The sequence below is a fragment of the Labrus bergylta genome, chromosome 23 (genome assembly GCF_963930695.1).
Source record: "Labrus bergylta chromosome 23, fLabBer1.1, whole genome shotgun sequence".
Taxonomy (NCBI): Eukaryota; Metazoa; Chordata; class Actinopteri; order Labriformes; family Labridae; genus Labrus; species Labrus bergylta.
This window is the reverse complement of record NC_089217.1, coordinates 21,266,096-21,280,686: the sequence shown is the minus strand read 5'-3', so window position 1 is coordinate 21,280,686 and position 14,591 is coordinate 21,266,096. Positions and strand designations below refer to the sequence as shown.

Here is a 14,591-nt window from a genome sequence, read left to right as displayed (position 1 = left end):
TGTAATTATAAGAGTTTTGTGATAGGTTAATCAGTGTTAGTAAGCAAACAAAAGGGAGGAATTACCCGCCATCTCTGTCCCAGTCATACACTTCGACCTTGATTGTTCTGTTGAGAGAGGAACAGAGGATCAGGTAAAACACGTATTACAGTCTGTGCAAGAGCTTACTTTGTACTTCGGTGATGCTTCTCAATTAAAAAAAAAAATTGTTTTAATGTTTGACAGCATGTCTAAAAAGATGGCAGATGATCTCACCTTATATTTAGAAGGAGAATACAATGTGGTCAACGTTCCTCCAATTTACTGAAGTTAATTCACATGCTAAAGTGCTTTCAGGTCTTTTTCTATATTTGTGAAATGATAAATTATAAAAAGTTGTTATGCCTAACTCTATTTTTTATTTGTTGTCATGGAGCGTTTCGGAGGAGCTGATCCATTCTATAGCTTATCTTTATTTTTTGCCTGCTTGTCAATGTATTTGTAACATGCTCTCTCATCACCTAACATATCTATTGAGGCTTCCAAATATAGCGTGCAAGGAAATGGAAGGGGAAAAGAGGCAGATATGCTGCACTATCACTCTATCTACCAATGTCTTTAACATAGCTTTTATTTAAAGTAGGAGAGTAATGCGGTAGAGGGCTGAGGAAAAGGGATAACAGAATATAATCTAAATTAAAACAGAGAAAGCTAAAATCACTATAGAGTGATTATAGAGAATGCTATAGAGGATAGGAGAAGATGGTGTGAAAAAGAAACAAAACTGAAAATGAGCATTGTCAAAGTCTCAAAAGGATGAATTTGTACTCTCTAAATTGTTTTTTCCCACTATAGATATTAGAGAAGGACTTAGTTTTGGGTGAAACTTTGTGTCCAAACAGATATAGTTCGACTTACTTCTTGTTAATTTAAATGATTTAGAGTGTAGACAAACAAGTGGTATATTCTGTTTATATAATGCACAACAGGAGCTGAAACTGCACTTTCTCTTACCCCCCCACTCTCAATGAGAGGAAGTGAAAATAAAAACCAACACTAGTGTATGGAGTTAGATCAGTCTCAATATTCAGGAATGCACACAGAAGGATTCACAAATGTATTCTGTCATATAAATTTTCTAATGCACACACAAATATTTATCATTGTATATGAGTGTAAATGTGATACCCACCACGATAAACAACTTTTCATCTATAGTACGACAACCACAGTGACTATTTGTGCTCGTCAAAATAGCATAAGTAGAATCTACGCTACTGTGATTGGCTGAATAGGAATGGGACATCTGATTGGCTACAGACATTTCCCTGCTGAAAAAAATGCATTTGTGAATCTAACCACGGCAGGGGAGTCTCAAAAGTCCCACACACAAATGCAGTGAGGTTCACAAATGACGACCAGTTTGTAAATGCAGACTGAACAGTTTGTATATGAATGTGTTTTTGATGAATATACATGTGTATATCATATATTTGTGGATTTCTATTATATATATAAAACAATAAATATTTGTGTGTGAATCAGTAATACATTTGTGAACCGTATTTTTTTATTTGTGGATTTTTTTTAACATTTTTATACAATAATAAATATTTGTGTGTGCATTGAAAAATATTTCTATAGATAGTCATTCATATATAGAAGGTGGTAGCTAAACAGCTGTGTGACTTTCTCCATAACAACAGTTTATTTCAGTCAGGATTTAGAGTCCACCATAGCACTGAGACTACTCTAGTTAGAGTTACAAACGATCTACTTCTAGCTTCAGACAGGGGACTTCTCTCTGTGCTCGTCTTGTTAGATCTTTGACACCATTGACCATCGGATCCTGTTGTACAGACTGGAGCATTTGCTTGGAATTACAGGGACTGCTTTAAGTTGGTTTGAATCCTACTTATCAGACCGATCTCAGTTTGTACATGTTAATGATGAGTCCTCTATGCACACTAACGTTTGCCATGGAGTCCTACAAGGTTCAGTGCTTGGACCAATTCTCTTTACATTACATATGCTTCCTCTGGGAAATATTATGAGGAAACACTCCATACAGTTTCATTGTTATGCAGATGATACTCAGCTTTATGTATCAATGAAGCCCGATGGCACCAGTCAGTTATGTCAGCTAGAAACGTGCCTTAAGGACGTTAGGACCTGGATGACCAGAAATTTTTTGCTACTTAACTCAGACAAGACTGAAGTTATTGTGCTAGGCCCTAAGAACCTCAGAGAGACTTTTTCTAGTGATTTGACTGTCCTTAGTGACATCAGCCTGGCATCTAGCACCACTGTTAGGAATCTAGGAGTTCTATTTGATCAAGATATGTCTTTTAGCTCTCACATCAGGCAAGTTTCAAGAACAGCCTATTTTCACCTTCGTAATATCTCCAAGATCAGAAATATCCTGTCGCAAAATGATGCAGAAAAACTAGTTCATGCATTTCTTACCTCCAGATTGGATTATTGTAACTCTCTTTTGTCAGGGTGCTCTGGCAAGTCTCTAAAGACTCTTCAACTAGTCCAGAACGCTGCAGCTCGTGTACTGACCAGAACTAGGAAATGGGACCACATTACTCCTGTCTTGGCTTCTCTGCACTGGCTCCCTATACAGTCTAGAATAGAATTCAAGATCCTTCTTCTCACTTACAAAGCTCTAAATGGCCAGGCACCATCTTATCTTAAGGAACTACTAGTGCCGTACTGCCCCTCGAGAGCATTACGGTCCCGGAGTGCAGGCCTGCTGGTGGTACCTACAGTCTCTAAGTGTACTATGGGGGGTAAAGCCTTCAGTTATCGAGCTCCTCTCCTCTGGAACCGCCTTCCAGCCGGGGTCTGGGAGGCAGACACAGTCTGTATTTTTAAGAATAGACTTAAAACTTTCCTTTTTGATTAATCTTATAGTTAGGGCCGGTGCTGGTGTAGACCAGCTCTTAGTTATGCTGCTATAGGCTTAGACTACCGGGGGAACTGGCACCTTGAGCTCCCCTCTCTCTCTCTCTATGCATATACAGTACATCATATCACTGCATGTATCTATCTGTAAATCTCAGTCACTAACCACCTACTTTCCTAGGAGCTCTTGAGCTCTCTTAGGCTCCTCAAGATCGTTGGTTGACGGCCTGCCAGAACAACCCCCACCCCACCGCTACCCCCTCCCCACCGGATCGTTGGTTGATGGCCTGCCAGAACAACCCCCTCCCCTCCCCACCGGATTGTTGATGGACGGTTTGCCTCCCCCACCCCCTTGCTCCCTATCACTCATCCTGCGTCTTATCCCATCTCTCCCCCTATCCCTTTCCAGGCCCGGCGCAGTCTAGGCCTGTGAAGGCTGTTTCGTCATGAGCCGGGGATCCGGCCAAAGATTTCTGCCTTTTAATAAGGCAGTTTTTTCTTACCACTGTAACTTTTACTGCTTTGCTAAAGTGCTCATGATGGATATGCCGGGTCTTTGTAACATAACAATAAGTAAGGTCTTTTACCTGCTTTTAGTAACATAACAATAAGTAAGGTCTTTTACCTGCTTTTTGTAACATAACAATAAGTAAGGTCTTTTACCTGCTTTTTGTAACATAACAATAAGTAAGGTCTTTTACCTGCTTTTTGTAACATAACAATGAGTAAGGTCTTTTTACCTGCTCTTTTGTAATGTTAACAGACAAAGAGTAAGGTATTTTACCTTCTTTTTGTAAAGTGTCTTGAGATAACACTTGTCATGAGTTGACGTTATACAAATAAAATTGAATTGAAATAAAAATTGAACATTTAAAAGGTTTGTGGTTGAATTCCCTTTTAACTTCATGGAGATTCTGGTTTCTCATATTTTGTTTTGAGCTTTACTCACAATTTTCTTATGATTCTTTTCATAATTAACCCTTTTAAAAATACAATCTTGAATTGACCAAATTAACTGGATTGACAGTGTATGTCTGATCCTTAAAAATAACCTGGAAATAATTCTATCTTACTACATACTTTCTAAGTTGTCATCATGTCTAGTATCTGCTGTCTCACCTGTCGTAATCACCGTTGCAAAGAGCCCGGACAGGAATCTTAAAGGCCTGCCAAACAGGGTTCAATGTGTTTTTTATCACCTCTGTCTTGTGGCAGATGGTAAACCTGCAGACAAAGAGGAGGAAAGACAATTAGAGAAAAAGAGAGGAAGGGAAAGGGAATGAAAAAGACAGACCATACAATTTAGGGGTATGCCCCAACACACACAAATAAACACACACATATAAACACTGCAAAGAGGTAATTTCATTAGTCCGTGGCTAGCAGGTGCACTTGGTATCTCCCGCCCTCAGATCACAAGGTCTTATCTGACTTGGCACACACTGCGAGATGAAACAGAAACAATCTATTGGAAAAGCCCCACAGGACTGCACCTGTTAACAGTCTCCTGCTTTCACACACACAATCAGTCAAGAGTTGTGCACATGTCAAGCACAAACATTTCCACGTTATTCACACACATGCTTAAACAGGCAGCGCTGTTTTTGATGTGTGATGAATCAATGAAACCAATTTCCTGTGGATGCAAACCTAAAACAAAGAGGAGGAAATATGAAGGAAGAGGAAGGGAGGAGAACTCACGTGCCATCCTCATTGCTCCTGTAGAACACCATGAAAGGGTCAGACTTTCCAAAGAAATCTTTTTTGTCCAACTTGTTTCCGCAGAACTGCATCATCACTGACTCCTGATAAACAGAAACCAAAAAAACAAGTGACCGTTTTAAGAGCAAATGCCTTTGTTTGTTTTTCAAACAAAGGCAAAACAAAGGGAAATTTAGGTGCTTACTATCACAACTGCAGAACTTTGAATGTAACATTTTGGGAATGATCTCTGGTGCAAGGCTGCTATTGTTTCTCTTCTTCAATGGGCTTCTCTACATGCAACCTTTAAAGGCTTTAGATGCAATTTTTTGTTCCAGCAGATGTCGCCCTTGAGCACCAGCATGAAACCAAAACAACTTGCGCTGATTACACGTTATCCACACGGATAACGTGTTATGAGAACAGAATATTGAATGAAATACCCCAAACAGCAAAAAGAGGCAAACGGAAAGGGAAAGAGACAGAGCTGATTGAACTGCTGTTTTTAGAAAGAAGAGATTCAGTTGTGTATGTGTGTGTAGAGAAGTAAAGAGAAACAAAGCACAATTAATACATAAACTAACTTACTGACTAATATGAATAGGATAATGTAGAGCTGTTTCTATAAATATTCTTTAAACACGCCCCCCCCCCACTGCAGCTAAAATGTTTTGCCAAGGGAACAAGAATAGGAAAGCATCAATACAACAGCTTGATCATTCTTCCACTGTTAAAACATATTGCATATCAGCTGCATATATAAGTCAGACTCTACTGTTTTATTCTATATTTCTTATAAATTATACTGTTAAAATATAGTGTATATACTCTAATTTCACAGAAAATGTGTTTTTGTGATTTCAACATTTATTTCCATCTCAAAAGCCATCACTGACCCTCTTGTCACTCACTGAGGTGTCATTTAGTCTTTATCCAGATCATCATGCAGGAGACTGAGAGGCACATGCATATTGAATCTCCAGCTCATCTTTAACCCAGTTTTCTCACACTGGGACCCATACAGTGTTCTGTCTTTCTTGAACTGATGACATAATAAATTCATCTTATTAGGGCAGCTGTAGCTCAATTGGTAGAGTAGCTGCCTCTCAACCAGAAGGTTAAGGGTTCAATCCCCAGCTGGGCAACATATTCTATGTGTCCTTGGGCAAGACACTTAACCCCAAATCAACACTAAATGCATAGAGGACTATAACTGAGACCTGCCTTGATTTGTCAATACAGGCAGTGACACTGATGAAAGTGACAAAAGGCCTTACATTTGGACGGCATTTTATTTGAAGTAAGAGATAGATAATAGGTATATAACGAGCACAGCCATTAAAACAAGAACATTCATTAAGAAGATTTACACCAATCCTTACCCTGCAGTTGTTCAGCTCCTCGGCTTTCACAATAATGATCCCGCATTTCTTCCCTGGAATGCCTCTGTAAACACAAAACAAAGACTTCTCAGCTTTATTCCCAATGTACATTCTGTTTGTCATGAACACATTGTTAATGTCACCTGCATTTAATAACTAAGGTCAAATTCTTATTGTGTAAGAACTGGGAGACATTCTCTATTTAACATCTAAACATCAGAACAGTGAGTACAAAAGGACTCAATATGAACAATAAGCAAATTAAAGAACACGTTCCTTATGTGTCACATCACAGGCTTCAACCTTCATGGTGACCTTACAACAGCAGGAGAGGAACTGAAGGGTCATCTGAAAGTCCCTCTCCACACTGATGACGGACTGCATGTCAAGGTGTCTATTTATTGTGTAATTTCTTTAGTTAGACTACAGGATATTTCTGCAATAATAAGTAACATCCTCTTCCATCTCACCAACACATTCATCACTGTGACATTTTCAATGAGTATTCTATTATATTCTGGAAGGTGAGTAAGATTAAAGCCTGGCTCACACTGCGATTTTTCCCTGATTGTATAAAAGTCGGGGTGGCATGTCAGCTCACACTGTACAAGTGAAATCGGGATGGATCGTTGACAATTGTTAATAAAGTTTCATTTGAAAAAAACAAAGGACGACGTTTGGTGAAAGAGAAGGAAGTGGAAGTTGTTGTAGGATAGAGGAAAGTTGATACAATTGTAGATATATGTTTACAAGTTTCAGAAAAGTGCTGCACTGATGATCTGCACTGAAAAAAAAACAAAAAAAAAAAACACCGGGTTGCGTCCTGCCGCTGGTCGCCATGACTACAGTCCCCCCTTGTCTCTTGTGTTTATATTGTAGTCACACACAACTTCTGCCGGACCCTTTCATGACATTAACGTCAAGATTTTAAATTCTAAATATCAAACATGTTTGAAATAAATCGGGGCGTCCTCGACGTTCACCAAGCAGATCGGGGACGTTAAGATTGGATCTTTGTACCTCTCACACTACAAGATAATCTGAGCAGATAATCGGGTCCGAGCAGCCTTGAGTCGGGAGAGACCCAGCGATTGTCGGGAAGGAAGAATCGGAGCTCAAATCGGCCTGATTATCCTGCAGTGTGAGCCAGGCTTTAGTGGCAATAGTGGTGTATGTGTGAAAGGAATGTAGGTGTCCGGGGTACCTTTTTTAAAGATTAAACAGTATACATTTTAACTTATTTATTTTGGGTCTGTATACATGTATATGAATTGCCATGAACATTTGTTAAAGCCAATTCCTAAGAGGGATAAAGGTTTAATTTTTTTAATTTTTATTATTATTACAGATTTCAGAATCCCTGAATTAGTGGTTATGGAAAGCTTTCACTGTGTGGGAGGAAAAGCAGAGCACCATAATTTGACATGACTTTTGAGTGGCCTTGCAATGTTACAAAGTGGCCTGTCATCTGATGAGCTCTGATTTGAGAGACCCACCTGGCAGAAATCGACTCAGCCCAAACTCATTTAGACAGCTGAGAATTGGGGTCAAGGACCTCAGTGTGAATGCAATTCAAGTCTCCTTTACTCTAGCACAAGAACATGGGGGGTGCTGTTGAAATAGATCCTGGAACTGAAACTTTGCATAAGAGAGACGAGAGCTTTAAAGGCTTTATATGCAATTTTTTGATACAGCACCTTGAGCATCAGCATGAAACCAAAACAACTTGCGCTGCATTGTTGTGTTAGCATGCTAATGCTAGCGATCTTTATTATGCTCGTATCTTCACACTGCATGTAAATTTACCTGAAATGAGCGTGATCTAGAAACACAGTTAAGCAGTGAGTACAGTATGTTATTCTTCTTTTCTCTAGTCCCTCAATTAAACAACTTTTATACACGAGGGGAGGAGTCAGCCAGCCGTCCAGGCGATGTAAACAAACTGAAGATAGGACTCTGAAAACTCTGAAAGCATCACAGACAGTGGGACTCGGGTGTTACACCCATTGTAGACAGTCATGACTCACAGAGTTATTTTCAGAGGATATACTTGATTTCTATTATATTTAAGTGTTAAAAATCACATTAAAGCCTTTAAATGTCTATTTTACTTGCAAAAGCAATGCTATTCTCAGACATATATCAGGAAATGATATTACCATCACGACAACTAATGCGTGTTGCAATCCAAGGCTGCAGGTCCAACAGCAGACCTCACCACTGATACAATCCAGAATCTGTTGGAAAGCATTCCCAGGATTGTGAATGCAGTTCTGGATGCAGAGATGGGTCTAACTCCATTTTAATGTCATTGGTTATAATCTGGTTTCCATTGACTGTTGTTATAGTGTACAACATTAAGGCAGATTAAACTATTTCATTGTCTCTTCTCTATATGATCCTCACACTTTCAGTCTCAATCATGTATTTGTGCTGCAACAATAAGCTAAAAGAAAACTCTCATGCACACACACACACACACACACTAGAAAAGTGCAAAGAACTTGTGTCGCCATGACAATCTATCAAGCTGGGGCCTTAACAGTAGGATATTGAATAGGATTTCTCTGCTCATTATTTTCTCTTGTCGCTCTATTTTTCATATAGTCGTGGTGGTCATTATTCTGAGAGATCGGCCTTAAAATGATACGTGGGTGGTAACCAAGAGGACTGCATAGTTACTGGATGAATAATGTATCTCACAGTTTTACCATATGCATGCAGACACAATATGTGACAAACACAAGAAAGGGTCAGGTAGAAGCTCAGAGATGTATCTCATACAGGTGATTTCAAAACAGTGCTCTGCAATTTATGTGTATGCGTGAATGTAAACTGCCTATAGAAAAATATGTGTAGTTCTTCCTGCAGTAGAAAAAGAATGACAGCACATTAAAAATATCATAGTGATGATCATAATGAGTGTTGTGTTTTTTGTCGCAGTAAAGCACTTTTAAATGGTAACACTATTTATTGATCATATAGAATAATAGAGAGAAGAAAAAACATTATGAAAGCTGTAAAAGTATAACATTGGGTCTATGAATGCAATAGATAGACAGATAGATAGATACTTTATGGGAAATTCAAAGCATCCAGTAGCAAGTTACAAAGCCGTACATGACATGAAACATTTGTTACCAATTAACCACAAAACCGACACCCCCCCTCCCATACATATATATTAACCTGAAAAAAGATTTAAAGAATACCTCTAGATGAATCAAACTTAAACTGTGCAATTAAAAAAAGACTTATACAAGAAATGTACATAACCCGTGCAGTGATAAAAATATATGTGCAATTTAAACAAGAACCTATAAACAGTTGAGGAAAAAATCTGTAATTAGAGCTGAATATAAAAAATAAAAAAGTGTTGAGAATACAGTGAATGATTTTCAGTGATTTTTGAATGAAAGAGCTCTTGAAAATTCACTCTTTGGTCATCCTCACTTTAAGTTGAATGGCTCCCCAATTTTCAGTTTATTAATGACACATGAAGGGGACTCCAAAGTATTGAAGTGTTTCTCCCTGCATATGTGTCAGTGCGTGCACACGTAAGGACACTGCTGTGAATCTTCTACACATATGCATGCACAGACATGGGCTCAAGCAACTGAGAAAAGAATCCCGTGTCTGCACATGTATGTCATTTTATTTATATTTCTAATTGAAGGAGAACACAAAAAATATAGGAGACATTTATTAACCATTCAAATATTCTGAGTCAACACAACCACTGAAACACAATAATACTTTTTCCAAGAGGAACATCGAAATCAAATCCATTTTTCACCACAGTCACATGAAGATGTACAAATCCTTAAAATCAGGCTTGTATTCATAAGAACTTGTGTGTGTGTGCGCGCACGTGCATGAACCAAACTAACTTTTTTACCTCTTTTTTTCTTAATAGCACTTTATTTAAAAAGCAGCATTTTCTTTAATTTAACATAATTAAGGCTTGTATTGAAGTAATAGGCTATAAAAGGGACATTTTTCAACTTTCAAAGAACATACTGACATGCTCTTAGTCTAGGTCATAAACAGAAAAACTTTTATTTTACTGAGAGCTAAGAGAATCAGTACTATATATATGAGGAGACTCATCCCAATCAGAAAGGTTTCTGCTGGAAATTGTGATTTTTTGATAGCATAAGCATGTTCACTCATGACAATCCAGCCCTCCCCTCTTAAACAAGTGTGTGATGTGTTTTCAGGAAACCTGAGAAAGACATGTTTAAGTCACTCTATGTTTACTGCTTAGTACATACTGTAACTGAATCTGTGTGCTGTGAAGTTTAGTTTCTCTCGTTTGTATTTCAAACATCTGAGTTGTGATAAAATCCCTTGTACTAATTACTAACTAATCATCTTGTACTTAAGACAGGGGAGACATCATTTTAAACACTTTCAGCAGGTACACTCACACAGAGTCAATCCTTTCCAGCACATCTTTGCTGAAACTTCCTCTGCCAGGAGGAGGCGGAGACCTGTGGTCAGTTAGTGTGTAGGACCGTCTTGCTCTGCTCATAAAGCCAGAGCAGAAAAAGCAGAAGCATTTTACATGCGTTTACATTGTTTTCTGTCACAAATCACTGTTATTTTACTTTTATTTACACGCCACCGTCGCCATAGGTTGAGTAAAAAACCCTCCCATTTGTCAGGTGGTGGGTGCTGGTGTGTGTGTGTGTCTGCCTTCTTACTTGTATCTGAAATTGTAGCTCACTTATCTATTTCAGAATTCACCGGGGCTTCTCTCTACACACTTAAAATGAAAAATTACAATCAGCACTTAAACTGCTTGTAAAGTTGTAATTTGTGTTGTACAAAAGTTTCATAGGTCCCACGTGGATCCTGTTCACACCCAAATCTGTGCTGGTTTCTACACCAAATGAGGGCCAATGAGAGCAGATACCATGCATTGTGGCATAATTTTCATGCCATTGTTTTGCTGCTTACTGCTGCATGCTCTGAAGTCTCTTTCCACACACACACACACACACACACACACACACACACACACACACACACACACACACACACACACACACACACACACACACACACACACACACACACACACACACACACACACACACACACACACACAGATTCCAGAATGCCTACAGGAGTTTGAAGGAACAATGTAATTATCTGTAATTAGCACTCATTAAAACTGTTAAAGATCCCCCCTGCCATTTCAAGCTGCAGGTGTGGGTCTACCCAAGTCGTAAACACACAAACACACACACTAGCCCCAAACACAAAGACTCAAAAATACACTACCTGAGCAATATAACAACAACAGCAGCTGTGGCTTCTCTCCACCTTTGTTTTTAATTATTCATGCCAGCATTTATATTTCTGCAACAAATCACTCAACATCTTTAAAAAACATGGTCTGTAAGAGTGCTAAAGCACTTCTTTAGATAAAAGGCTCAGCCAAAAGTCTTATCCTGCCGTTGCATCTGAGACAAACCACGGTCAGTATGATTGTGTCAAAGACAAAAACTCGCCCTGGATAGGAAGGAACACAAGAGCAGAGCAAAACATGGCTCAGGACGGCAACGCCCATGCCCTGCTGAAATAAAACGGATGCACACAAATTGAATACATGAATTCCTTAAATAAAGTACTTTGTGATATCCTTCCAGAGTGTCAGGGCATTGCTAAAAAAATAACAACATTTTATACCTTCCTTTTTCAGCTACTTTTCACTCCTCACCATTGCACTGTTCCTTGTTTGTTCACACATACCTTTGCGTATTAACTTATTTTATGCGCAGAGTAAGAACATTTCTACACACACGTTAGTGAACAAGGTCCTGTGTATCCCAATTAGAAGATTTTGCAGGTGAACTTCAGAGTATTTTGAAAATTACAAGTTATTATGGTTTCTTTTCATAAAGTTGATGGTGCAAGCTGATACAAATTAGACCCTAAATAACTGCCATGCTTGACTACAAAAATGTATGTACCCTAAATCCAGATTTCACCTTCTGTAAAAGTTTGGAAAAAGAACTCTGCTGTTTATTCTTCTTTTTAATTACCGGTTTGTTTTTTTAAAGTTATTTTGTGGGCCTTTTTGGCTCTATTAGACAGGAAAGCTGAAGAGAGACAGGACATTTTGGAAGGAGAGAGTGGAAGATAACATGCGGCAAAGGGTAGAGGTCAGATTCAAACCCATGGCCGCCGGCTTGGCTATCAACGCCCAATTTTCATCCACTTGTTACTTAAAATAAATATTTGTACAAAAAAACTTTGTAAACTCACATATGGACACCACTGCCAGCTGTCACATCAACAACAAATAAGTATAATTTGGCTCACAGCATCACAGCATCATGAAACAAACACCCACAAATACCTGCAGACATCGACATGTACTCCTGCAAAGACTGACAGCCAACAGGTGCTGAACACCACCTCTGTAATGAGCCTCTGTAATGAGCCTCTGTGTTTGTATGTGTATATCCCTGAATGTGTGGGAGTGTGTATTCATTAAAAACTGTATGAAATGTCTTCCCAGAAACAGAAGTCAGGGATATCCTTGATATTAGTTGAGTTGCTCAAATTACCAAGCTTCGGGTTTTATTTTATAAAGACCAAATCTATACAAACCACACAAAGCTGTAAAGTAGGGCTTTCACCCTCCTCATCTCCTTTGACAAGTCAAAAGTAAAATCCAACTTATGTAATCAAACATTTCACTTTTAACCGTTCTTTTAGTTTAAAACACTAAATAAAAGCCCAACAATTTTTATTGTTAAATGGGAAATTATGCAATTTCAGACAATCTGAATATTGCCATTAACCAATAAAATTTAGAGATAATTTGCTATTAAAATGTTGAATCATTTGACAGCCCACTACAATTCAACTTTTTTAATCCCTTTTGGGGCAATGGGTGTGGCCCAGGTATGGTGTCATTCTGTAGGAAACTCTGATTATCTGACTATAATGTATATTCTATAGGGAGAAAGGATTCCAACATGTCCTGAGAATCATTTGATTTTATTTGCTGTTACCATCATTAAACGTCAGCCAACTACTCAGACTTGTAATTGCTTTAGTTCCACCTACTCACCCAAGTGCTTTTTCCAGGCGACCTCCCAACGATCCAACCACCTCTCCCAGAGTACAATGGGCCTGACCCAGAAAATCCTACAAAAAGAGAGAGATTTTTAAAATAGGTATAAAGGTTCCTTTTTTCAGATAAAGCATAGAAAATAATAATAATAAAGTATAAAGTCAGTTGATACAACCAAACTGATAAAAAAAAGATTCCCACAATAGAGAAACAAATATCAAGCTTGTCACTGAGCTAGAAAGCACAACCTCATACAGTATGTTGATGGATTTCAAATATGTCATTATTCCCCATTTGCACATAATATGAGCACTTGAGCAGATAGATTTGAGGTGCTCCCTTGCTCCCATTCCTGGTTAATGAAATCTTGATCACATAATGAAACTCTACAGCGCACACTGACAGATAGGCAGAAAAACAAAGTCAATGGAACAACAATGTGTTTTGACAATTCAAATTAGTGTCATACTAAATATGTTTGCAGGGATTTCTAGATGTCTGACAGATCAAAGAGTAGCAGTAAGTGTACTTCATGTTTAACACTTGTCTTAAAAGAAGAAAGTATAAAGCACAGCTTCTGTAACACACCAACTTTTCCCTAATTGTGTGAAAGCCATTACATAAACATAATCCATTCTTCACCAGGGTTCACACTCATGAGTGTTATGCATGTATCTATTTCTATCCATCTACGCAGCTAGTATATGAGATGACTTACATTTTCCATAGACTAATTGAATTTAGGGAAAATAATTTCTTAAAAACCACAAAAAAATAATGTATTTGTAAATTAGTCTGTTTCCAGAATAAGAATGTACTGAATAATGCATTAGATAGCATCTAAACATTGAAGCTATTTTTAAGAAGAAATATAGTTTTTGAAACATGGTTCAGGAACATAGACCATGCCTCAAACACAACCAATTTCCGTTTCAAGTATTCAAGCATGCCTTAATCACTCCTATTACTCTGATGCTGATTCCACATGAGGTGGGAAAGGTACGCGAGAAACAATCCGACTTTTTCTGTTCATGGTAAATGGACTTGAATTTGTAAAGCGCTTTTCCAGTCTTCTGACTACTCAAAGAGCTTCTACACCACATGTCACACCCACCCATGGTGGGTCATCATGTTTTATATTATAAATATATATATGTATATTTTGATATTACGTTTGTGTTTATATCAAATATGTTTTTTCCCTCTACATTAATTTAGCAGGCTGTGAGATGACGTTGCACTGTGATGGTAGAGGCTGCTGTATAAAGTGACCATCAGAAGTTACTAATCCCATTCATACACATTCATACACCGCCGATGAAGCAGCGGGAGCAACTTGGGGTTAAGTGTCTTGCCCAAGGACACATCGGATATGTAGCTGCAGTAGCTGGGGATCAAACAACCCGACCGCCTGGTTTGGAAACAACCAACTCAATCAACTGAGCCACAGCCACTCAGCACCAAGTCCTTAACGCAGACTCCGATCAATATACACTCTTTGGAGTCCTTTTACTCCCCTCATTTAC

The 14,591-nt window shown here is 38.4% G+C and overlaps 1 protein-coding gene across 2 annotated transcripts in view; it reads right to left on the bottom strand.

Annotated features, from left to right (window-relative positions):
• LOC109987636 (copine-8) overlaps positions 1-14,591 on the bottom strand; it is a 77,301-nt gene that overhangs the window by 23,167 nt on the left and 39,543 nt on the right. For both annotated transcript variants that reach the window (XM_020638785.3, XM_020638784.3), the window contains exons 6-10: positions 13,063-13,139; positions 5,973-6,036; positions 4,591-4,694; positions 4,009-4,113; positions 66-107 (exon numbers count right to left, since the gene is read on the bottom strand). In XM_020638785.3, coding sequence (XP_020494441.1) covers positions 66-107; positions 4,009-4,113; positions 4,591-4,694; positions 5,973-6,036; positions 13,063-13,139 — 392 coding nt within the window. The remainder of the gene's footprint in view (positions 1-65; positions 108-4,008; positions 4,114-4,590; positions 4,695-5,972; positions 6,037-13,062; positions 13,140-14,591) is intronic.